At 34.1% G+C, this 24,879-nt stretch overlaps 4 protein-coding genes across 10 annotated transcripts in view; 2 read left to right on the plus strand and 2 right to left on the minus strand.

Annotated features, from left to right (window-relative positions):
* Positions 1–660, minus strand: part of LOC115441670 (arfGAP with SH3 domain, ANK repeat and PH domain-containing protein) — a 55,073-nt gene extending 54,413 nt beyond the window's left edge. The window contains exon 1 of the mRNA XM_030166540.2: positions 325–660. Coding sequence (XP_030022400.1) covers positions 325–450 — 126 coding nt within the window. The 5' untranslated portion in view covers positions 451–660. The remainder of the gene's footprint in view (positions 1–324) is intronic.
* Positions 661–1,737: 1,077 nt separating this feature from the next.
* On the plus strand, positions 1,738–6,716 carry LOC115441671 (biogenesis of lysosome-related organelles complex 1 subunit 5). 4 transcript variants are annotated; one of them, XR_005112971.1, is made up of 6 exons: positions 1,893–1,944; positions 2,294–2,376; positions 2,687–2,875; positions 3,082–3,969; positions 5,936–6,367; positions 6,568–6,716. XR_005112971.1 is itself a non-coding variant. In XM_030166541.2 (5 exons), the coding sequence occupies exons 4-5, from the start codon at positions 3,261–3,263 to the stop codon at positions 6,244–6,246; spliced, it is 1,020 nt and encodes a 339-aa protein (XP_030022401.2). In that variant the 5' UTR covers positions 1,893–1,944; positions 2,294–2,376; positions 2,687–2,875; positions 3,082–3,260; the 3' UTR covers positions 6,247–6,716. The 4 variants fall into 4 exon arrangements, 3 of the variants coding, with proteins under 3 accessions (XP_030022402.2, XP_030022401.2, XP_030022403.2); XM_030166541.2 differs by having other exon boundaries at positions 5,936–6,716; XM_030166542.2 differs by lacking the exons at positions 1,893–1,944; positions 5,936–6,367; positions 6,568–6,716 and adding an exon at positions 1,738–1,851 and having other exon boundaries at positions 3,082–3,581.
* A 2,180-nt stretch (positions 6,717–8,896) lies between these two features.
* On the plus strand, positions 8,897–21,678 carry LOC115441676 (protein ref(2)P). 4 transcript variants are annotated; one of them, XM_030166549.2, is made up of 8 exons: positions 8,897–8,916; positions 11,602–11,778; positions 12,261–12,488; positions 16,547–16,716; positions 17,877–18,645; positions 19,030–19,170; positions 19,626–19,946; positions 20,891–21,678. In XM_030166549.2, exons 2-8 carry the CDS (start codon positions 11,604–11,606, stop codon positions 21,037–21,039), a joined length of 1,953 nt encoding a protein of 650 aa, XP_030022409.2. In that variant the 5' UTR covers positions 8,897–8,916; positions 11,602–11,603; the 3' UTR covers positions 21,040–21,678. The 4 variants fall into 4 exon arrangements, with proteins under 4 accessions (XP_030022409.2, XP_030022408.2, XP_030022410.2 ...); XM_030166548.2 differs by lacking the exon at positions 8,897–8,916 and adding an exon at positions 10,723–11,076; XM_030166550.2 differs by lacking the exon at positions 8,897–8,916 and adding an exon at positions 10,723–11,076 and having other exon boundaries at positions 19,641–19,946.
* Positions 21,679–21,683: 5 nt separating this feature from the next.
* Positions 21,684–24,536, minus strand: LOC115441677 (exosome complex component RRP42). Its single transcript, XM_030166552.2, has 6 exons — positions 24,284–24,536; positions 23,357–23,553; positions 22,789–22,954; positions 22,469–22,648; positions 21,955–22,184; positions 21,684–21,802 (listed from the first exon to the last, which is right to left on the minus strand). The coding sequence occupies exons 1-6, from the start codon at positions 24,338–24,340 to the stop codon at positions 21,700–21,702; spliced, it is 933 nt and encodes a 310-aa protein (XP_030022412.2). The 5' UTR covers positions 24,341–24,536; the 3' UTR covers positions 21,684–21,699.
* Positions 24,537–24,879: the final 343 nt, after the last annotated feature.

A 24,879-nucleotide genomic window follows, 5' to 3' on the forward strand; every position in this document is an offset into this window, starting at 1 on the left:
GGCCGCCTATTTAGCTAAATTTTATACACAGATGCGTATTTCTTGTCATGACATGTTTTGTATGCACAATCGGAAATCATTACGGATTTATGTACTTTTATTCTAAATTTATTGGGATACGAACTCTTCTAATTATTTTTACTAGTTGGTATTAATTTGTGATATTCTAAATCTTTTGGACTGGTTTGTAAGTAATAATATAACTTTATCATTAGATGTTAAAAGAAGTTCTCTAGTTTTACTTTTTTTCGTCATCGTAAGGCAGTGCATTGTTTAGTTATCCTCATATTTATGAATGTCGGTGTATAAGCAAAAGATAATTACCTCCTCTAATGCAGTAATGGTCTGGCGACATTGTGGCATACGAGAAACAAATGTAGACGTAGTTGGTGAGCTATAATCCTCTCGAGTTTCCTCAATGAATTCACCTATACCAATAAGACCCGGCATTGTTAACACTATCACAATTTTTTTGTTGGTTCAAAAACAAATCACATTTGTCTAATAATGTTCCATCACTAAATAATAACAAACAAAATAAAAACTAAACACATTGTCGCCGATAAAACACTTCTACGCAAATAAAAACAATATAGCATCCAATCTCGACCACTCACTATCCATCCATTCCCAATAGCGATGAATGAAACAACTAAATTGATTGATGAATGGTAATCGTGACCAGTTGAGTGCTACAGAACAGATTATGTATACCTATGGAGCGAATGAAACGCACAGATTACATTTCCTGTCAAATGTTTTATATAGGAATGTGGAGAATAGAGGCAAAGAGAACAATCTCGTGTATGGAAAATTGTTCGTTTAAAAAACATCAAATTAAGGTGGAGGTATGGTAGAACGGGTCAATTTTAACCTCTTGCTACGTTTATTTTATTGTAACGTATTTATGAGTTGTAATTTGCTGCTTACACTTTTTTTAACTTGTATCCAATGTAAGATGGTGCTCCTTATACGCTACCTTTCATATTACATCGGAAGTAAGAGGACGGCTTATACATTATGCATAAATTGTACGACAGTATATAATATTAACTCCATAGCTCGCCCGTAGTCTTTCCAAATTAAAGTTTTCCCTTAATATTTGGGAGGAAATAATCATCAAAATGGCAAATTTAGAGGGACAAAATATATGGGGAGACATTTTTTAAGAATAAATAAGTAATTTCGGTTTAAAGCGAAAACATTCCGTTACTTGATTATAGAAACTATGTTTAAACAGAAAATTGGGGAGCATTTTTGGCGTCGCACAATTTTTTTTACGAAGTAATGTTTCTTGCCTACTTTCTACCTGCTTTTGGGGTTTCTTATTTTCAGTTTAGGGTATTCTAAAGACACAATATTCTATTCTATCTAAGACATAATATTTTTTAAAACTCATCACAGCTTCGGAGCAGTGTTGCCAATTTAGTGGATTTACTCTAAAGCTGGAAGTTTAGATCAGCGTATTAGCACAGAAAAAATGATTTTGGTGGCTGGAGTTTTTTTTCGATTCGTTCACAAAAGTTAGTAGAAGAAAGAGGAAAATCTTCTTAAAAATGTAATCAGTTTTGTCACACATAAAAGTACTACTGCGACCAAAAAAAAAGGTCACCAGAAAAGATCGAAATATTTATTAATCATCGCCCGAATGTCAATTTGAATACATGTTCGAAATCCGTATGTTTACATACATTGGTATAAAATTCACATACATTTGCGATAATCTGTTAGTCGCATTATGTTATAACGTTTAATCAAAAAGATTTGGCAGCACTGGTTTAGTAGGGTGATCTCAAAGAGAATTATAATATATTTGTCATGTATTGTCTATGATGTCGGAGCTGTCACGAGGTATGGCCTATTTATTTTCATGGTGATATTTTATTTTTCTGATATTTTATCATTACTTTTGTTACATAATAAAATTCTTTGTGTGTTCGAAAGGTAGGAGGAACCAATATCCGTGGCAGTATACTTGTTAATCTCTATTTTTATCAATGTGTTTTGTAGTGAGAATTGTTTGATTATAATATTTCAATTAATTTAATTTTAATATTTCTAAATGAACGTAGGACATAGAACATTTTTTGATTCTATATTAATTAAGAAACCCGTAATAGTCAATAGAAGATTATAATTAAGTAAAAATAACTATGTTTATTTACAAAACTTTATTCGTGTATCAAAAGTTATGTTTCTAAACAAGTGAACCATATATGATGAACAACGGAGTTTTAAAGTTATTACTTCATAAAATAATATTTTAAGAATTACAGAAAACTTGCTATTTCAGAAATTGGTGAAGTGTGGTCACGTCTCTTTGATCACCGCCCTTTTTTAAATGGGGAAATAAAATTCATGCAGAAAGAGTTCGAGGTATGTATTACACCATTAAATTTAATTAGGATAACAATGGTTGAACTCCTTAATAGGTCTTTCCATTTTTATGTATGTTTTGTATATAATAATATACTGTATGCCAATTTCTATTGTCTTAAATGCGACGCAGTGTGTTAAGTGCTTATAACACTGTCAAAATAATGTGTGGCGTATAGAATAAGCCCCCAGTATAAAAACAAGTTGAAGCACCGTTAATGCCTAACTATATCAGTTTCTCATTCTTGCAACAAATAAACAATCTACCATGAGATTATGTTAAAATACCATATTTAACTCTGATTTTCAGGAAAAGCGTGGTGATCGCGAAGTTGAAAATCTATTTAATATTTTAGAACAATTAACAGAGATAAAAGATAGTGAAGCTGACAGAATTAATAAGAGTGGTGAAACAGGACTGCCAGTATTTGGAGAAAAGTTGACTCAAGCCTTAAATTTACTTGAAGATACTGAAAAAGACTATCTTGAATTCCAGAAGGTGAGATTACAGTGGTCAGACTGAAATTTTTGAAAAGGGAGGGGTAGGTTGTCTGAACTTAAGGCAAAAAAACATTTGCCTCAGGTTCAGGCAACATATTAATCCATTTCAGTCCTAAGCCCTCGAGTGTTAATATATTACAGTAGTTTAAACTGAAATTTTATTTCTATAACCAGTATTTGACAAGAATATTATCTATATTTTAGGAGTGTGAGAAAAAACGAGCTGTCAACCGAGAAAAAAGGCAAAAAGAATGGGATCAGTTTATTGATGATATGAACTTCAAATGTCAAAGAATTGACAACGCATTTGAAGAAAAAGAAGAAGAACTAAGAGATTTGTATGCAGACCTTAATCATAAACTAAATATTGCTGATAATTAACAATGGACCTCACAGGATCCCTTATTGACACCAATTTGAGAATATACCCTACTAAAGCTTTACTGGAATTCCTTGATGCCATTCCATCAAAGTATAATCCTCCTACAAACATATTAAAACTAATAAACTGTACAGTACAAGATAAAAATCAAATAGAGAAAGAATCAAATTCAAAACCTATACAGCTTAATGATGAAGATATTAAAAATGTTAATAAAGTCAGAATAGCTATGCAAATAGATGCAGAAGATAATACAGAAGAGACTGAAAAAATTGAAAGTGAGGATGATAAAGATACACAAATAAAAGAAGAAAATAAAGAAGTAGGTAAAGATAAGGAAACAAAAACAACTGAGAATAAAGATGACTCATCAAACAAAGATAATAACTGTAAAAAATCAGTGGAACTCAAGTGCCAAGAAAAAGAAAGAGAAAATGAAAAATTCCTAACAACAACAGATATAGATTGGTTGTATAACTATGTTTATGAGAGAAGAGGGGAAGGTAACAAAAAGATTCCATATTTACATGAACTTCTTAAAGGGGTTCAAGTAGAAATGCCCAATAATAAGGTGATAAAGAGAAATCCTGTGTTAGAAGCTAGATGTGTTAAATTGAGAGCTCAACAAGAGGCAAGAGAATATAGAAAAATGACTAAAAGTGTGGATAATGTTAGAATGAGATTTCCAGAAGATAGTATAAATTATCAATGTAAGTATTCAATTCAAACTTAAGTGATAACCATATAGTAACTTGTCTAATATCATGTATAAAAGTGTTCTTAAAAATACCGACAAAACAGGTTTTTTTACCACTACTATACAAGCTCGGCCATGGCCCCAATTGCATAGTTTTAAATATTATAATATTGGGTAAATTATGAGATTTTCGCAGTCAATGTCTTAAACACTTCAATTATAACTTGCATAAAATGTTTTAGGTTTATTAATTATCTATCGCATTTAACCACCTAAGTGGGTGGTTCTTGGAAAATCATGAAGTACATAACTTTCTTTACTTTAGAACTAATCTACTAATCTCCTCTACCAAGATTCGAGTCGAAATATTGATTTATTATCCTCATACAAAACTTTGAATCCTCATTTTACTAACGGAGGTTCTCTAGTTTCATAAAATGCCGAAATAATAATAATAGGGGACCGGCCTATGCTTGATTTTGTCCATTATTCTATATATAATGGTTAATAATACGAAAAAGAAGCACTCCTGCGAAAACTGCATAAAAATTGTTCAAAAAATGAACGAGTAATTCATATTTCAAATATTGTAATGTGCAGAAGTGGGCGTGATGTGGGGATATCGCTTCATCTCTTTCTTTCGCACGCGTTGTAATTCCCGATGACGTCACATGTGGATATTTCGTCTCTTTTCTGTTTCTTGTTCATTACCCCTTCCACCGAAATTCAAAGACTTATAACTTGTTGATTTTTTACCGGATTTTAAAAATTCCTTCTGTGTTATAATTTATATTAAGTAAATAGTTGATAAAAGTAACGAACAAAAATGAGTCCGGTACCCTATTAAGTTATGAATACTTTTGCGAACTTTTGAGTGAAAATATCATCATCATTCTTCATTCATATCATCCAATTCCTATAGGGGTAAAATGGTGGTACATTTTATGAAGAAATAATATGAATTCATATTATTTCTTCATAAAATGTACCACCATATATGAATAAGATATGAATTGTAAAAATACCCCCCTTTACACTTCTATAGGAGATGAAGTATTGTAAAATATCCTTAATTATTTTTTTACATATATTGCAGTAGGAATCTGTGTGTAAGATTTCAGTTATCTCGATCCAAGGGTTTGTACTTTTATTTTATTTTATTTGGGAACATACAGTGTTACAAAATACAATTCAGAAAAATAACAAAACACCAATTACATGTTTCCACAGTTAAAAACTAAGTGTTAATAAATCAGCGAGTCATTTACCAATTTTTAATTATATCAAGTTGAGTGTAGTGATTTTAGTTACAGCCAATTACAATTATGATCAAATTTTAATTATTTCGCGAAAATAACTTGACATTTTTTAAACATGGTTGTTTTACCCATATTTTTAAGTTCTACATACCTCGTTTTATACACGTCGAGCGTACAGGATCAGCGCGGCAACCTGTCTTCGATCGGAATTAATAATGAATAGATATTATTACTCGGTTAGCTTAGCTTATTATTTGTGTCAAATTTGCTTTCGATTTGATTCTTAATAACGTGTTAATTAAATAAATCCCTTCTAGTCGAATTATAGGCACGGCAGCCAATCTTTACGCAGATCAGTCTGGTACGCAAGGAGATATTATAGTGCAAAATTATGTGCGCGATATACAGGTGCACTCTCTGTTCCTTCTCTCTCATAGTCGGGTGGGACGGCAAGCCTTACATGACCGGAGATAGATCAGGCACAGGATCACCGGCTTTGCATGCTTTCCAAGGCGCGGAGCTATAATCCAACTTCTTGACTAGGAGCTGCGACAGCGTTATTTTTAAGATGGAAAAATCCAATCTCATTTATTTTTGGCCAAACTCGTGTTCAAACCCCGAACCTCAGCGCAGTAGTCGTACTCGTACCGCGTACGTATTACAACTACGCCGCCGAGGGAATTTGTATTATATTTTTAATTTTTGAATCTTTTGTTACAGTAAAACAAGTTAACCGCCAATTGATCGCCATCGGGCAGTTCATTATTTCCATATTTGCTGGATTTCTATTCGGCTTCAGAGGAGTTGAGTGGATGGTTGGCAATCTGGACTTTGGGTTTCGACTACTTCTTGGTGTTATGTGTGCTTTAGTCATTGCTCTTGCGGAAATATATTTCCTAGCCAAGAAGCTGAATGAAGAGTTGAATGTTCCGGAAACCGTTCAACTAGGCGGGCCTCCGAAATTTGCGGATGATCCGAACCAAACATATGCGCCGACAAATAAGGCGATAGAAAAACAACATCAGGATTAAAAATATACTTTTATTACAATTTTAGTGTTAAGTAATAATATATTTTCCAGCACAATCTGTTAAATTACAAGGGCCTGAAAATGGTTATAGTTTTGTTCTTCTGACGTTGCGGTTAGTGTCTACTGAAATAGGGGTACAGTCAGCAACAAAACTAGCTGAACGAATATAAAACTTTAATTACAATTTTTAATCAAAAGAATACATTCGTTCGTAAAATTTTAAATTTTTATTAATAAAGCTAAAATATTTGTTTGAATGAATAAAGTATATTATGGGAAAAATAAAATTTTGAATTTATTCGGCTATTATGTTTTGTTGCTGACTGTACTATCTTAAATATTGTTGCCATACGGGTGACGAGTCCTATTTTCTGATTGTACAGAAAATATAACAATATTGTATATCTACATAATACTATACCTATATTTAAATTTCTATTCTTTCAGTAATAAAATTGTTTATAGTGCAAACGCTTATTTTTATTTCGCATACAGAATAATTTAACGGGCCCCGCACGAAGACGCTTGGCTCAAAATATTGCTAAGAATTTATATTGAAGTGAATGGATATCCTTCTTGGAATCGGCCATCTCTTAGCAGGTATAAACAAAGACATTTAATTTTTCTACTTTTTAGACGTGTTCTTGTGTCACAGATTATTTAAATTATTATTTCAAACTTTTTAAATTATTAATTGCTCCACCACTATTTGCTGCAATTCGCTAAGGAGTTAGGTATCCCGCATACTACTTATCGGCTCAAGGTTGTTTCTTGAAAATAGCACTGAAACAGCAATACACCAAATTCAAATCAATCGGATTTGTGAAACAAAAAATAAGCTAAGATGTTTAAACGCCTGAATACATCTTATAAATTATAGGTCTGAATCATCTCGATCACATCAGCGACATTCAAACAAAACCACATTAAACTCGATACGTTCCCCCCCGAGGCATTTCTTGTGCACTCGGTCTCCACACCGAATGTACGCCCATGCACCAGGGGAACATTTGTCGCGGCCCTAGGCAAACAGTTAAGTGTATATACCTCATGATTGCCAATTCACATTGAGGCCTATCAGGGCTCGCGAACAGTTCCTAGCCTTCTCCCCTCCTTCCATCCTAAGAGGTTTCCTTATCCTTCCCCTAAACTTCCTTCTTAGCTATCCCCTCCCAACTTTCCGCCAGGACCCTGCAGTCGCTAGGCCGGGGAATTCCAGTATCTCATTCGTGGGTTTTCTCTGATTGACTTCGGAGTCCGATACCAAAAAAAAACTCGATACGTTCGTTCGGAAGCTACGATGCCTCGCACTTGACATATGTACAGATACGCCGGCAATAAGAGGCTTGCCTCTTATTGCCGGGATTTGAAAAGATTATTCCTGCGCCAGACATTAAAATTATTTTGATAAGATTGTATCTGCCTTGTTATTTTGTAATCTATTAAATAAAAATATTCTAGCTTTGTGCCATTTTCTAAATGCTTATGTCCGTGCTTGGCAAAATCCATGCCTTGCTTTATACAAATTACTTACTATTTATCTTGATGCTGAAAGACGAAGTACCTACAAAATATTTTTAATCGTGTATTTTAATATAAAATAGAGTATGTAGGTATTTTAATATTTTTTATTTAAAATACAAAATAGGTTTTAGGTAATGGTAATACAACAGAACTACTTAATCCAGTCTCGTCTAGGTCTAGTTTATTTGTCTCTGATTAAGGGGCTTATTCGGTGAAGGGGAGTGGCGATGAATACCTACAGGGAATACGTTGGAGAACATAATTATAAATAAAGGTAAATATAAACCAAAAAGTTAAATGCTTTTTATTTGTCGTTTTTTTAATAAATTAATAGGTACATATGTAATTCAATAAGTTAATATAGGTACATAATTAAAAGCTTAGCAGCTATTTGGGCATTGCCAGCGAAACATTTTTTAGCGTTCCAGGTAAATATACTTAACCGAACCCAAAGCATAGGAACTGATTTTTTTTTATAGGTAGGTAAGTACTTCCAAGTAGGTAACCCTCATTTCCTATGCCTTGCTCCCGTTCTAATGCTACGCGCTTATAAAGTGTCAAATAATAATACTAGCCCTGTTTTATATAAGTACCTACTGTCCCATGACGGCACTGGCCTCCTCTACTACTAGAAAACCCTTAGTATAAACTAGTAAACCTCACTTCCAACTTCCAGTAGCGGCTTTAACAGACGCATCACGCAAGGCCCCGGTTGAAAACAATAATTGATATAAGTATGTATTTCATTCTGAAAAGACAAAGAGATGGTGAGGTGTGCCTTAGGTTTTGAATTTGCGAACCTTTTTGGTAGTGGGTTCCATTCCCACTACCATGAAAATTGTGTTATGTTAATATTGTCGACTCCTATAGTGTTCAGGGACAATATATGTAGCATGTATTCAGGTACAAAATGTTAACAGTCGTCGCTGAGAGCTCTCAGCGCCAGATAAATCATTACCGTGTCGCCCATCCCACTACCGCAGCGTTGCATTGCGACGGCGCGACGCAGCGTTCCCATTGGAAATAACACCTATATCTAGAATCTAGACTACCATTTTCGAATCTCGAACCTGAGCGACGGTCGTCGACGCATCCTCGATTGTCCTGGTCCGCAGCTTTAACTACCCTGACAGTAAAGAAGACTACGGTGAGTATAAGTGGTAAGTTTGATGTCGTGATCAATGTTATTTTATTTACTTACTCAACAATTTTTAACCAAAGCTGGCGAAGGCTTCTAAATGATATACTTATTTGTCTTTAATTGAGATGATCTAAGTAGTTTGTTCTCCTATTGATATTTACTATAAACAGAAAATTGAATTATTACATTTTATACTTTTTAAATATTTACCTCTATATATATTAAATAATAATGCGAGCGAACAAACTCAACAAATTCGCTATGTATACGATACCTGTGTCTTCCTAGTTATATTTATTCTCAAATTCAAAAACAAAATAAGTACTTATTATTGGAGATACGTACATACAACTATAATATTATGACAATAAAGTAAAAAAAAATATTCAATAAATTATAAATGAACATGAACAATCAATAAATAATAACATAAGTACTTATCTATCAAATTCAACTAATAAAGGCAATTCCATGAGATCATTTACGTAATGCTGCCATCACCTAAACTGTTGACGCCGAATAAACACAGCAAAAGGGCGAAATATGGGGTTTTCCCCGGACACCTCTGTAAAAATATTTTTTGCGCGGGGGTACAGGTGGTGGCGTTCGATCGTCGACTATTTTGCCGTACCTTCCTGAATGCGGGTTATTATGAATGAATTTTTAATAAAGATTTATTTAAATTTATTGTTTATCTATAAAAAAATGGATTTCCCCTGACAACAAGTGTCCAGGTTACACCCGGACACTTTTTAAAAACTCCTCCCAGACGGCCCGCGGATGCCCTTCAAACTAAAACAAATCCGGGAATTCCGGACGGATGGCAGCCCTAACCTTATGTAGTACATAATACTATATGGTAATTAAAGTACTTACATAGCCCGACTAAAAGAAAATTATGATCAACTTTTAACGATAACAATCGAAAATTGTTAAAATCGAATAAGGTACTTATCTATGCCCAGTAACATTTTGACCTAAGTATAATTTATTTGTTTATATCTTTGCCAGAAGCTCGGAATATAAAATATGCTTATAATATATTTTGACTTCAGGCTTTACTGATGTATGTTAGTAAATATTTTATACTTTGCTATTTAACATACTTATATAATATATTCACATCAAAATTTTGTTGGCTTCCGACCCACTGCCGAATCAACGCAAACAGCCTCTAAAAACGTAGGTAGTAATTATTTTGAAAATACATATTATAAACGACTAAATACCTATTGTGATGTATGTACCTATTGTATTGTTCAGTATCTATACACTGATTTTATTTATTTATACACATTATAAGAACTGCTGAAAATTACATTATTCTCTCTCTGGCGTCTCTGGGTCGGGTAAAATAATAATAACAAGGTGACACTCGTGATGCGATACAAAATCCACTTATTCTACAGAAAATAAAGATAATTACTTAAGTATATACCTATTTTTTTTATTGTCAAATCTTTACTAAAAGAGTGGGCGAAAGGGAAGTGAGTTCGCTACTTCGGAGCCTATGGACTTACTTACTTATTATAATGCTTTTTGACTTACAAGTTTCCTTTTATTCTACAAACCCTCTAAATGACTTGCTCCAAAGTCAAAGAATTCACATTTCAATTTTTCGAGGTAGGTACCTACGTAGGGTGTGGTCATAGTCAACATGTACGCTTGCGCCAAATTTACCAGATCACGAGCCACGGCTTGTGAGGATTTATTGAACGGTTTCATATTTATAGATGCTCAGGGTACGGGCTCTCTGCGTCTGTACGCAGGCGCTACTACTTTATTGATTGGAATACTTATAGCATCGAGACTGGTGTTCCAGAGTCCACACTAAGTAGTCAGGCGAAGATTTTCGTTCGGAAAGATTGGATAGACAATACTTTTATGCTTAATGATTAGTATTTCTTTCACTGGAACACGATCAAACAGTGACTTTTTGTTTTGACAACATTATTGCACAACTAAATATTGTGTTTCAGTTTCTAGCGCGGAGTTCATTTGTTTAAGACTTCTCCAACATTCGATTTATGGTGAATCATATATATTGATGTATATATATTTATGCAAACGCGACTCCAATTATTAACATTCACTGTTTAGTTCTCTGTGTGTCAGTACTTGCTCTTTGTGTTTAAACATATTGCAGACAGAAGCGAAGGATTTACGGTAAGGAGTACTTATAACTTACGTCGTTTATTATAAGTAATTATATTAATATACGATTGTGTTAAAGTTTTTAACATTTTTGTAATTATTAAATATCTAATTCGCCTATATACCTCTCTGTGTATAAAGTGTATAAATAATTAAATAAATTACGTCTTTCTTCCGTAAGGTGACGAGGACGAATATAACGAGTCAGTAGGCTTATTCTATGATGTGAAATTTATTTGTAATTATTAAATATCCGATTTAAGTATATAATATGTACTTAAGTGAAAAACATAATGTAAAAACTTTAGAATAATTTTATGGGCCAGAAGATTTTTTATTGTTATTTGTTACTAGCTATTGTTCCCGGCTTCACCCGTATGAGAGTTCCTGGATAAAAGTCCCACTATACATAATGCTGGTATAGAAAGTAGCCTATATCCTTCCCAGGTCTCAAACAATCCCCATACCATTTTTTTATTTTTTTTTCTTATAAATATGACCATCTATTACAACACTTAGTCACATTTTGTTTTGTAGCCATGGAATCCGAAGTTCAATTTAAGACATACACCTTCTGGGAGAACAAAGAGAAACCTGAAATTAGAAGATTCAGAATCGATAAGAGAGAAGCAACCAACTTCTCTGTCTTCAATTCTAGGCTTCTCGAAGTGTATCCTGGGCTCAAGAACAAGTCTTACATTGTTACTTGGAGAGGTATGTATTAAATGCAAACCAAAGCGTTATCTACAAGTATTTCCATTAACATCAACTCATAGAAACTTATAAAATTTGTTAGGTTTGTATTAAATCTTCTATCAATCATAAGCTGCTGGTCCTGCGCCTGATCTCGCTCCGGTCATGTCAAATTGCCTTGTCACTGGACTATGAGAATGAAGTTACAGAAAGTGCACCTGTGTATTGTGCACACACTTTTGCACTATAATGCGTCCAGCATACTTGGCTGATCTCCATTGAGATTGGCCACCGTGGCCGAAATTCGGCTACGAAGGAATGAATCAAATCTTTTATTGTATAGTGCCTTAAATACCTAGAATAATTCACTTGTAAAAGATTGCCAAGTAATTTATTTCTCTCTGAGTGACTAATATTATTAAAATTTGTGCAATACTAAATATCTCATTAAATAAAAAAATAATACACTACAAATATATTGAATGGTATCCTTATCAAAACAGATGAAGAAGGAGATGACATTGTTATCTCATCTGATGAAGAAATGGACACCGCCCTGTCATATTTGGGGACAGGTCTTGTTAGATTCATTATCAAATTGAAACCTCAAGCCACGCGTAATGAAGCCGAGTTCATGTTCACGGCTACGGCGGCGGGAGGCTCGGCTAACAATTCTACCCCTTCGAGTCCCAAGGCTGGAGACTCCAAGCAGGCTCCGAAGACTAACATTGGTAAGTTAACTAAGTGATTGTATAAAGCTATATTGGGATTAAGTTGTGGACAATTTACCTATACCATAAATGGACTGGTTCAACAGGTATCATTAAAACAGATTGGCAATATCGCACCCTTCATCCATAAATTCCCTCTTCTACCTTTTTAAGTCTAAAAAATATCAATTCCAATGACAATATGGATGTTCGTGAGCAGCTCTGATTTTTTGTTGCTTGATATCTGTTAAAAAAGGAAACATAAACAGTTGCAAAATATACTCGCAACGGATGCGCTTCTACCTCTGTTGAGTAGTAATTTAGGTCATTGTTCAGTGCCAGATATTACAGTGTTGCATATAATGCCTTTACTGTGTATCTTTATGGATTTATAAATCGGATTACAAAATATGTAAACACGTATTTCGACTTGCAGTGCCGCGGCGTCAACCTCGGTCACATAAATACTTACCCCCTTATTCATAGACGTTTTTTATCCAAGGACGGAGCATTGCTGTGATAACAAGTCTGTTTCTCAGTGCTGATGGCATGTCAGCCTTCGCAGTGCGTAGACATAGAGCCGTTGTGATTGGCTAATATTGAGATATAACTTGTATCTTGTTGGCTGTCAGATAAACGAGCAAACAGCAAGCCATCAGATAAACAAAGCTGAGAAACAGACTTGTTATCACAGAAATCTGTCCTTATATAAATAACGTCTATGAATAAGAGGGTTAATATATTGTCCGTATAATAGGGTACAAATCTGTAGACCAAACTGTCGACAGTCACTTGTCACCTTTCATCTGTATCTTATGTTTATATTTTTTTTTTCAACTTAACTTTAGTAGATTTACAATTTACGCATCTCGCTGTTATTTAAACATGTTTTTTTCACTGTTCTGTTCTAACTATATACTGCTAGATTATTAATAATTTCGCAGTATAAGTTTTATAATATAGTAAGTATAGTAGTCATTAGACGAACAATCTGGTTTCAGTTCAAGTTCATAGACCGATTGATGTCCGAAATTAGAATATCAATATCCTGTAGAACGGTTTTATTCCGGTCATTAGTTTGCCAATCCAGGTTTTTAAAATCTTAACGCCGATTTGGTTGTGTCATGATCATCCGTCTCATAGCTGCAACTCGCGATTGCCTTTGTTCATTTGCATGCCTAATTATACTTTGTACAATTCGCTAACAGTTGAGTGTACCCTGTAACAAAATATTCAACGTCGATCTGAATGTTCGATTTGCCCCAAGTTTTAGTTGTTCATTTTGCTATAATACGAGACACTTTAATGTGTAATGATCTTTATGTCTTGCCATATTGATAAATAAAGTAATAATTGAGTATCACGGAAATCCCTTTCAAAATACACGTGTTTCAACTTAAGTATAACTTTCTACAAATGCTTGAATAAGATGTTTTCAAATGTGGTCACGATCAGGTTGCTTGTATAATTATAATGCTGATGTGTTAGTATCATGAAAATCTCTTTCAAAATAAAACTTGTGTATCTCAACTTAAATACCAGTTTCTACGAATGCTTGAGTAAGTTGTTTTTTATCATGTGGTCACGGTCAGGTTCCCTGTATAATTATAATGCTGATGTCCAAGTTTTAACCATTCGTAGCTACATACCTATATTCAGTGTTTATTTATAAGTATCTGCTTGCGTTTCAAAATAGTGGACTGCACAATTTGTTTACGGACTGTGCACATTAGATAATCGTCATAATAACCTTTATTGACCCGGTTCCGTAATTCAGTTATAAATCCTGAAGTTTTTCCTGCAATAACATTCTTCTATGTATAATTCGTTCAAAGAATATCCTACTTATACGAAATTAATATAAACATATTTTCACAAAGAAAAAAATCGCCTTTATGTATTTGGGTACACCTAATCATATCGTAAATTGGTGTCACATATTAAAATTAACTTGCGTAAAAATGTATAAACTTGTCTAAGCTAGTATTTTTCTACCTAATATAATGACGCATTTGGCCGCTAGCAAACATACATTAATTTTGTTCGTTGAAAATTACTTAGATTTTAATCTTAATAATGACCATGGAAAAAAATTAGGCATGTCCATTTGGGAAAACAAGTTTCTGTTATGGTATTCGCGGTCATATTATTAAATATTTGGACTTTGTTCCGCGGAGAGATGACATGTATAACCGGTCTGAGATATAGGACATACCTATCTATAAAAACAACATATGACTCATGGTGATAAGTAAAGCTGTAATCTGTTAGGTAGATATTAAAGCGAACGGTGGCACATTAAAACTGATTTTATATTGAACTAGTGACCTGTTCCGGTTTCGCTTCTATAGCGTCTGCTATCGAGCGCATGTTCTACATTAGGGCCTAAAACTATATTCATAAAAATTGCTCGTGGTTTTTATTTTTTAATTATTTTATTACACTTGATACAAAACATGTAAAGGCGGATTTAATACCAGAGGCATTCTCTACCAGTCAACTTGAGGTGGTGCAGAAATAGAACATAGGTGCATGTCAATAAAACAGTACATTTACTATGTTCTTCTCGAGATCTCAAACTGCCTACATACCAAATGTCATCGAAATCGGTTCCAAAGTTTTTGCAATTACAAAACAGACATTAAATATTGTTATTGTTACACACCCTTTTAAAATAAAAGCATTAAAAGAGATTCCCTATCCAATAATTTCAGACAAAAAAATATTATTGTTATTTAAGCAAGCTTTGATATGATTAGTAATCGTAGTTAGTTCGGTTTGCAGCGAATCATAGCTAAGGCCTGAAACAATAGTTACTAAAACTTGTTACTTAAAAAGTAAAACATGTATTCTTGATGTTACTTAATGTGATGGTTAGAACAGCGATTTCAGTCACCCAGGGAGTTGAATTAACTCTGTATATCACGTTGCAATTGATAAATCTGACTCAAATGCGCTATTGTATCTAGGTAGCTGAATTACACGCTCAGAACTTGCCCAAGCGCAGGCTGCTGCCGTTAGTTAACAATAGCTTTAAATATGTATTTCAGTCTCAAAGGATTGTAACTTTGTCAGGCTAATGGACTAACTACATTTATTCAACACCATTCACGTTTCGCTGAACGATTTTGGTTACACTTATACAATTTCGCTTCTATCAGTCTTGTACAGCGCTGGATGGCTTAAGAAGCGATTACATGTTCACGGTAAATTAATTTCATTTAGTATTTGGACAGTCCCATGTTAAATATTTTTGTCGTTACGTTCCTTTCGGAAGAAATAGATAAACTGGAACGTAATAAATTAAAACGGAAACGACAGTGGGTCGACCCTCTTTGTAGAACCAGAAATTTGGTTGGAGAATACGGGACATTAATACTCGAATTATAAGAAAACAATAAATAATTTGATGAGAAATAATTGCGCAATAATGTGAAATCAAATGTATCCTCTCCTGCAAACTGCAGCTTGGCAACGAGGACAGTTTGCTTACAGCGCTGAACGCGGAGGAACAGCACTGTAGGTGGCGGTACAGTGCTGAACACTGGCGTTAGCATGCGTATAATAAAAACACACTTGTCCTCAATGTATGCCCGTATCGCGAAAGCTGAATAGACGCGAAAAGCTGAACGCATACGTACGCGTTTCCATACAAAACTAGTGTTTTATACGGACTAAAGCTGAATTGAGCTAAATAAGTGTAATTAGCCCCTAAAGCGCATTTTAATTTTGGTCATTTTATATTATACTAGCTTTTGTTTGCAGTTATGCACAAGTGCAAAATTTTCCGGTATAAATATTTTTCTGGGATAAGTAGTAGCCTATAGCACTCAGGAGTAATGTAATATCCTATTAGTGACAAAAGTAAAATTAAAATCGGTTTTGCTAGTTCAATATACTCTTTAATTTTATAGATTAGTATAGATTAAACGATATTTTCTATGTTGTTACTTTTCAAACGCGAATACGCTTTTTACGTCTACATTATCCTGCCTACCACAGCTTCTCCTATAGTTCCATGCTAATTCACAAAATGTAGTTATTATTTAAGTCTAGATTAAATCTGTTTCTCTTTCTAGTCGGGGATTCTATTCACACAGGCGTGACATGCGACGTGTGCGACTGGCCCGTCATCGGGTTCCGCTACAAGTGCGTGGTGTGTCCCGACTTCGACCTGTGCGCAGGATGCGAGGCCGGCGGCAACCATCGCGATCATTGCATGGTACGCTTGCCCGCGCCTGAAATGTCGGTAAGTATGACGAGAACTATCGCTCGCAGCTCTGCCCGCAAACAATTATGATATTTAACAACATTAAATCAGATTATATTTGGGTAAACTATGGTATAAAAGTTTAACAATCTGAGTAATCACATAATTTTAAGAAAGTAATAAATATTCATAATTGGGTTTACAAGGACGTAATTTTTTCTGAAAACGAATGAGTTTGCAAGTATGATTTCATTCGACAGATTTACTATGTTCAACAGCTTACAAAGACTGCATAATCGAGAATTGCATCCCTGCATCTTTACAGTGGAGTAGATAAAGGGGTATATAATTTCAAATCTAGGAATTCTAATAGGAACTCTAATTTTAAAGCTCGATAGAATCGAGATACAGTAAATTTTATAATTATACCATGGGAACAACAAGTCTAAAATGTCTACGTTTTTTTTCCTGAAAGTCACTTTAAAATAATTAAGCATATTAGCATACGAAAATGTCCTATCGGCTCTTCCAATGCCACTAGCGATATGCCAGAGAAATCATTATTGTATTCGTTTTAACTTCAAGGTTATTCCCTTTTTGTGTATTAAAACAATAGGCGTGACGTAATGGAAATGTTATTTATTTAACCAGTTATTTGTTTTATCCGCGAAATATACTGTATTCACGATGTGAATAATATCGATCGACGGTGACCCAGCCCGGCATCGATGTATTTTTTATTACACTGCACCGAGAAATTATAATTGATAGGTGACGAGGCGATTATTATAGCGTTAACGGAGGAAGTAAACATATTGTATATTTACATATATGTAATAGTTTTTGAAGCAGTCTGGTATTTTTGACTCCATATTAAATCGATCAGCTCGAATGTTTAACAATTGATTGTTTAATTTTATAAAAAATTTAACGTCATCTAAACCAATCGCTTTATTATACACAAATTTTAAGGGTGATTACACATATTCATGCATCTATTATGTTTATAATAATATAGGTACAGTACCTATTGAAATACATTTCTAGACTCCATAATATTAGATAATTATCACCTGACTTATAAATAATTACTATCCTTAGTGAATATAATCAATAAAAACATTTTTGTAAGTCTCATCATAAAATCAAATACAAAGTAAAACAAACAACACATTCTTTAAACTTGGGTTTCTTAACAGCGTACGCTCATCAAAGCTGCGATTAAGAGGTCCCGTCATTTCTTTAAGACCGTCGGCCATGCAGACTGCCCTTACAAGAAGCAAAAAGGAGAAAAGCATGAGAAGAAGCAGCACGAGGAGTCGCATGGGCGACGCAGCGAACATCGCCAGCGTCGCTCCCGCATCAGCTGGCTGGATACCGTCGCCAATTATATGAACGAGTTTGCCAACTTGGCTGGTGACTTCGATGTCGACATTGACTTCAAGGCCTGTGATAAGAAGGAGAAAAAGACTCAGGAGCAGCAGAATGAAAAACCTAAGGGAGAGCAGAAAGAGGAGCCAATGGACGACTCTAAGGGCGAGCCTATGAACGTCGATCCTAAGCAGGAGGAAGCCCAGTCGGAGTCGCAAAAGGAGCAAGCGAATCCTGAAGGATCCATCCCAGAGGGCCAGAAGACGCAGGAAAATAAATCAGCTAAAAATGCTAAGCAACCGCAGGATGGTGCTTCCGGAAAGCCCGCTCCCAAGCCCAGAATTGAAGAACTGCAAAAGCTTTTGGAGATGTATGTGGGCGACTGCTACAACTACTTCACGCCCCCAGACGGGATACACACTGTAAACGCCAAGAGCTTTGTTATTGATGGTTTTGGAAATGGAGGCAATAGACCTGAACCGACTGCTCCGGAATCTGTTCCGGCTACCCCGCAATCTGGACCTGCTAGCGCTGCGAGCGACAGGGGCTTGTCTCCCGACAAAGCCGATGATTGGACCATGATCAATAACGAGACAGGTAATTGTCTATTAAATAATTTTGTAAAACAAATTGTTTTAAGTACTTATTATGAAAATAAATACACACTGATACCCAATAAACAGTCTTCAGTTCATGTATATTACAGGTTTATGTTTTTGATGTCTTGAACATAAAGAACAACCAAGACCTTCTAGCACATTATAGCACCTAGCCCTGGAAAAAAAAAATTGGAAGACCTAAGTAATTGTCTTGGTGCTGCTGGCTATAAATTATAATTTACTTCAACACAGACTGAAATATTCTTTAAAATAATACATAAGGATTTCTTGAGAACAATGGTCAAGTAGTCGTCCACCGGAAATCACGGGTCGCCTGTTTAACCCAAATAAGCACCAATACATGATTTTTTTGCATCTATAGATTTTGCTACCACATCTGCTAATGGTACTGCTACTGCCGAAACTTCCCAAGTACCATTCAACTTGCCTGAGGAGTTCAAACAGCGTGTGAAGATCGGCGATGGGTCCAACCTGTACCCACCACTTAACACTGCTACTGCAGGTAAGATTTGTGTTTAAACTATTTTAGGGGTTTAAGATTATTCAGACTCAACATATTCCATATAATTGAAGTAATGACATACTATTCGCATTTCTGAACTATAGTAAAATTTTGTAATTAATTTTTAGGCTTTTAAAATAAATAAATTCCAATTTTGGTGGAAAGATCAGGTTTAAAATAAATTATATAGTTCATCAGTCATTAAGTAGGTAATCATTATTAATTTACATGGCACAGATCCAGTGCTGCACCAAAGAGAATATAACACTATGTTAGACCTGCACTATGAATAAAAAAAATATGTCTATGCAGGTATAATTGAGTTTGAAGGATACCAGTGTAATACATATTTTTTCAAAGAGTTACTTATTTTCAAGATCATCGGCGCCTGGATCTGTGCGTTTATGTAATTTACTAACAATTCCACATTGACATGACATCATTTTAACATCTAGTGTTGAATCCTAAAGAGCCGGAGCTACTGAAAGCCCAGCAGCCAACTGTGCCACCCCAGGCTCAAACTTCGTCTCAGGCTCAAACCGCGGCCCAGGCTCAACCCGCCCCCAAGGCTCAACCGACAGCCCAGGCTCAAACCAACGCCCAGGGACAGGCTCAGACTGAACCCCAGGGACACTTGCCCCATGCTCACGCCACTGCTGAGTCCTTTTTCTCAGCTCAATTTCATTCCTCGCCGCCAACGTCGCAGGCGCAACCGGGCACTGAGCAGAAGGCTAATCCTCAGATGAAACAACCTGGTACCATACGTTATCATAGCAGTAAGTATTCAAAACTGATTTACTAATTTAAATAAGAGGCATTGACGTCGTAGCGATGGTAATAAAAACTATGTCGAATACTTTCTACAATATGTTTTGTTTTAATCAAGTGATAACCACAATTTGGAGTGAGGTAAAGAGTATGAAGATGATGATATGAGTATTGTTAACTTAAACTTAGTCCCTCAGCTGTAGAATTGTTTTCGATAGTCTGTAACAGTAATGGTGTATTGCATCATTTCTTATCAATGTATTTAAATATGTATATGTCTATTTCCTGACTACACTAATCATGCTTATTTACAATTTGTATTGAGCTCTATAAAGTACATATTGAAGAATATGGTAATATACGTGAGATTAGCATATGTATGTATCACTAATACAGAAGTAAATAATTAAATGATTTATTTATATCATTCTTAATATATAAAATACTTATTGGTCAATCGATAGGATTTTATAAGGATCTTGTTTATAATTATGTTGGTAACCTTAATATATTTTTGACACAAAAAAAATATCATAATGTACTACATTCACTTGGTGAGTTGTATTATCGAGTTCGTAGGTACTTATAATTATATTAAGATGATTCATAAGCATTAGTGATTAAATTATGATTCGAGTTTGATAACGCGCTTATATGTCCTACTCTACTTCAATACATTTATGTTTGCTTGGAAAATAAAATCATATATTGTAGTTCGTACTTTATAATACTTGAACGAAATATCATTTTTAGTTATTTTCCTTTTGCTCTTATAATATGCACCTAAACCTATTTCTCTATCAATAACAGCTATAGTATACTGCATATCTTTACTTTGCTACATAGTATTTGTATCAAGTTGAATCCTATTCTAACTAACCACAACTATCAATGAACATTATGAATCCTGGGTGAATGTTCTGCGGTTATTAACAACACTATACCCTTCCAGAGCCTCACATCGACGCTGCGATCCGCTGCATGTTGGCCATGGGCTTCACCAACGAGGGCGGCTGGCTGACACAGCTGCTAGATAACACTGACGGGAACATCGCCGCTGTCATTGACATGCTCAACCCCGTCACCCCCAAGAACCTGTAAACGGGGAGCCAGTACACCAGTCTATATTGTAACGTTAGAACTGGTTTTTAAAATGTCTTATTCAGTAGTTATACTGATACGATTTTGATTAGTCTGTGATAGTTTGGATTGTAAAGATCTGTGAAGGAACGCCGTGGACCCGCCTAATCATAATTGTGTCAGGGTAGGGTCTTAGACCTTCGGTGGTGTAGGATTTTGAACTTTTATCCATATTATACTTAGATATAATCAATTTTACTCTTCTATAGAAGTGTATTTTACCTATATAACATCCAACTATGCATATCTTGTCCCCCTATATGAATATTTATAACATATTTTTGTTAGAAATTTATTTGACATGATAAATATTTTAAGTTATGTTTTAAAAAGATACATTAAGTTTTATTTTTATGTTATCAAGTGTCCTAAAGTTTCTATTATGCATTTCTAATTAATTATTTGTTGATTCTTTGTATGTATTTTCCATATCTATATATATATAATTTCATCTATTCATGAGTATACCAATATATAATTAGACAATTTCAGTATGGCAAATAAGTCATGTTTTAACATTTTTAATAGCATAAGTAAACATATTACTCGCCGTTTTGGCAATGTATTCACATTATTATCAATAAAGGATTAGAGGACAAAGATTGTTTTTATTGTAAACATTTATTTTAAGAATCCATATGAATGTTTTTTAAAACTTGTATTTTCTTGTCTTTCACGTAAAAGTGCTTGACCTAACGCTTTATCGAGGCATTTTGCCGCAACCCTGAAACAAAAGTAAAATATTAATAAATTGAAATGTCATTTATTTAAATAAATGTACATAATATAGTAAAAAAGAACACACAATACAATTTTATAATTCCCTGGATATATTATTTTCATCGTCAAATATTACATAATGAGACTTATACTCACATGCCCTGATTGACGGCATCTTTAAATGTTTTGGGAGCTACACTGCCTGGACCATTTATTCCTATCATACTGCATTTAAGTTCTACGTCTGGCATATTCTTAGCTTCTTCTGCAGTGACATAAAATTTGGGATTCCCTGTAATGCCTACGACAAGGGATACGACGCTGCAGCTTTCTTCTTCTGCTGATGGGTCCACAACACATTTATCCCCAATTTTGCAAAGGGTTACCTGTTGGAAAATAAAGTTTGTGTAAAATTGTGAATAATGTTTTTTAGTTTAATATAACACAATAAAACAGTAGTTAATTTATATCAGAGAAAACTGGCCCTAGTAAGTTAATAATTAATATTATAAAAGTTAAAGCAAATAATAAAGTTGGAGAATACCAATTTATTTTCAAGGAATAGCTAAATACTCCTTCAAATTCAGTTTAAATGGCATTCTATATTTATCTAGCTTTTATTCTCTTAATTTTCAAATAATTTCAAGGGAAGGAAGAATACAATATTTACCAATAATGGTCCCGAAGCAACATCTAAATATTTGCAGTCATAGGGGTCATCAGAGAGTTGCAAGTCAACATTTCCTCCATCCATTAGTACAGCTTTTACAAATGGTATCCTTGTGTTGAAGAGAGCTGCTTTGACTCCCAGTGAGACTGCATCACAGAGGTTACCACCACATTCTAGTATCTGAAAAATAATGGGAATCCATATTTAATTTGCTATTAATAAAATATCCATACGAGGCGAATACATTACATACAGTGAAAACAGTGTATTGATTGTAGAAAATGAAATAGAAAATAAGTACCATAATATACAATCCTTACCAAAATATCAATGTAGAGTTTCCAGCACTGTTTCCCCTCAAGGATACATAGTTGTTTCAAGTTAAAAGCATGTGGAGAGTGATATGCTCTCTCCAGCATGTTCGATATGCTATTAGCTAGCTGTTCACCTCCTCTGCCTTCGAACTCTGGAGTTGCATTAGCTGAACTGTAACCAAATAACACAAAAATTATAAATCCACTTTAAATAATGGGTATTGTTTGTATGTGATGGTCCTTTTGGGTAAAAACCTCCTGTCTCTGACCTCTGGCTTTGGTTGAAATAATGTAGCCAGTCAAAATTCTGACCATAATGAGATGAGATAAAACTTAATACAGCATAAGATCAGTATAGTGCCACACAGTTTAGCTACATTATATTAAAACTATTTTTATCATTATTCAACTTGAACAATTACTTGCAGTTTTGATCACAGAATATCAGTTTTCTATTTACATCACAAAATTACTAAATTTGTGTAGCACCTAAAACCACATATTTGAGATAATCAATTGTCAGACTTAAACTTTAATAAGAGGCTGAGGATAAAGTTGGTAATATAATACATACCAATCAACGAAAAACTCAAGTTTTCCCAAGCCTGGTTTGTCTGGTTTTGGCACATCTATTTCGGTTTTCACACCAACTAAAATGTCTGTGTTAGCGAGTCGGAGCCTGGATGATCCACTGGCGTGACTCACCACATCAGTCTCCAACTCCATAGGTCTATAGTCAATATTTGACCTCCCGTCTGATCTGTAGTCATCCTAGAAAAATATGGTAAGTATGAAAACTAAGTATATGTTTGAACTTTTCTTTAATGGAAGTGTAAATTATTGAATAAGATGTTTTTATAGTTTCAGTCAATTTAAATAAATCAAAATCATTTTATTTTGCTGAAAACATGGTATACATTATAATATATAATATAGATTACTCATGCAACATGTTACAGCGGTATGCAAACATTTTATATATTTCTAATTAGAGTAGGTATTCACACAAATTATTTATTTTTATAGTTGTTATTCTTCATCTATATAATTAGTCTATCATGCTATGTATATCTCTATTATTTTTTATTTAGGTAATGTGTAATTACATATAACATTTCTGTAATTTCTTTATAAGTAATATATTATATCTAAGTATAAAAGATTCATCTGGAGGTTATGAGTATGTTATTGTTGTTTATCTTTATATGAGAAAAATCTGATTGCATAGAAACATTTATCTATAAGACATTTTTTAATTTACTAATAAATAGGGTAAAGTTTAGTTCACTTAAGGTTTTAGGTATTTTATTGCTTATATATAAGGGCATTTAAACAAACAAACAGAGTCTTCAGCTTTATATAATAGTATAGATGTGAAGGGTCATACAACCTGTGTTCCTTTTATACAAAGTGGTCGACATTGAATTTAGTTTAGTTGCAAATTCTATATGATTATGTTTTTTAAACAGCTACAAGTATAGAAATTTAGGTTATAACTTGCCTGCACGCCGTGTATAATAAATACTTTTTCTGTAGAACTTAGCAGAAGTCCCGCCATTGCACTCTCTAATGAAACTCGATTTCTTAAATATAAGCCTTTTATTTATAATTATACTACAATATTTGCTGCATTATTATAGAATTATGATTTGTTGTCATTGGCTATCGTTTTCGCTGAGGTTTTCGCGTTATTTTAAAAAGTTAGTTCGCCAAGTGTTGTTTTGACAGATCGTTTTTTTGACAAGATTTTTTTTTAAATTTTCCTTTTTATTGGGAAGGCAAAGAGTTCTAGCCCATAAAGCCTCGTCATTTATAATTTGGCAAGGAGAATATAATCATTATGCTATCTTTTTGGCTACACAATCACTAGCGCTAGCCCGCCAGCTAGTTACGACAATGAAATAATTCGATTTTATTAATATCTCGATTGTATTTGGGTATCAAATTGAAATGACCTAAGACTATCTGCTTTTGAAATAAATCAATAACAAATATTATTACCCATGAAAGGTTCTACGGGAAAATGACAATATAGTATTGTTGATTGATTTTGGCAGGTTTATATTCATACTCGTAAATGCATGGAATTTGCTTCCC

Source organism: Manduca sexta, chromosome 25 (genome assembly GCF_014839805.1).
Source record: "Manduca sexta isolate Smith_Timp_Sample1 chromosome 25, JHU_Msex_v1.0, whole genome shotgun sequence".
Classification (NCBI taxonomy): Eukaryota; Metazoa; Arthropoda; class Insecta; order Lepidoptera; family Sphingidae; genus Manduca; species Manduca sexta.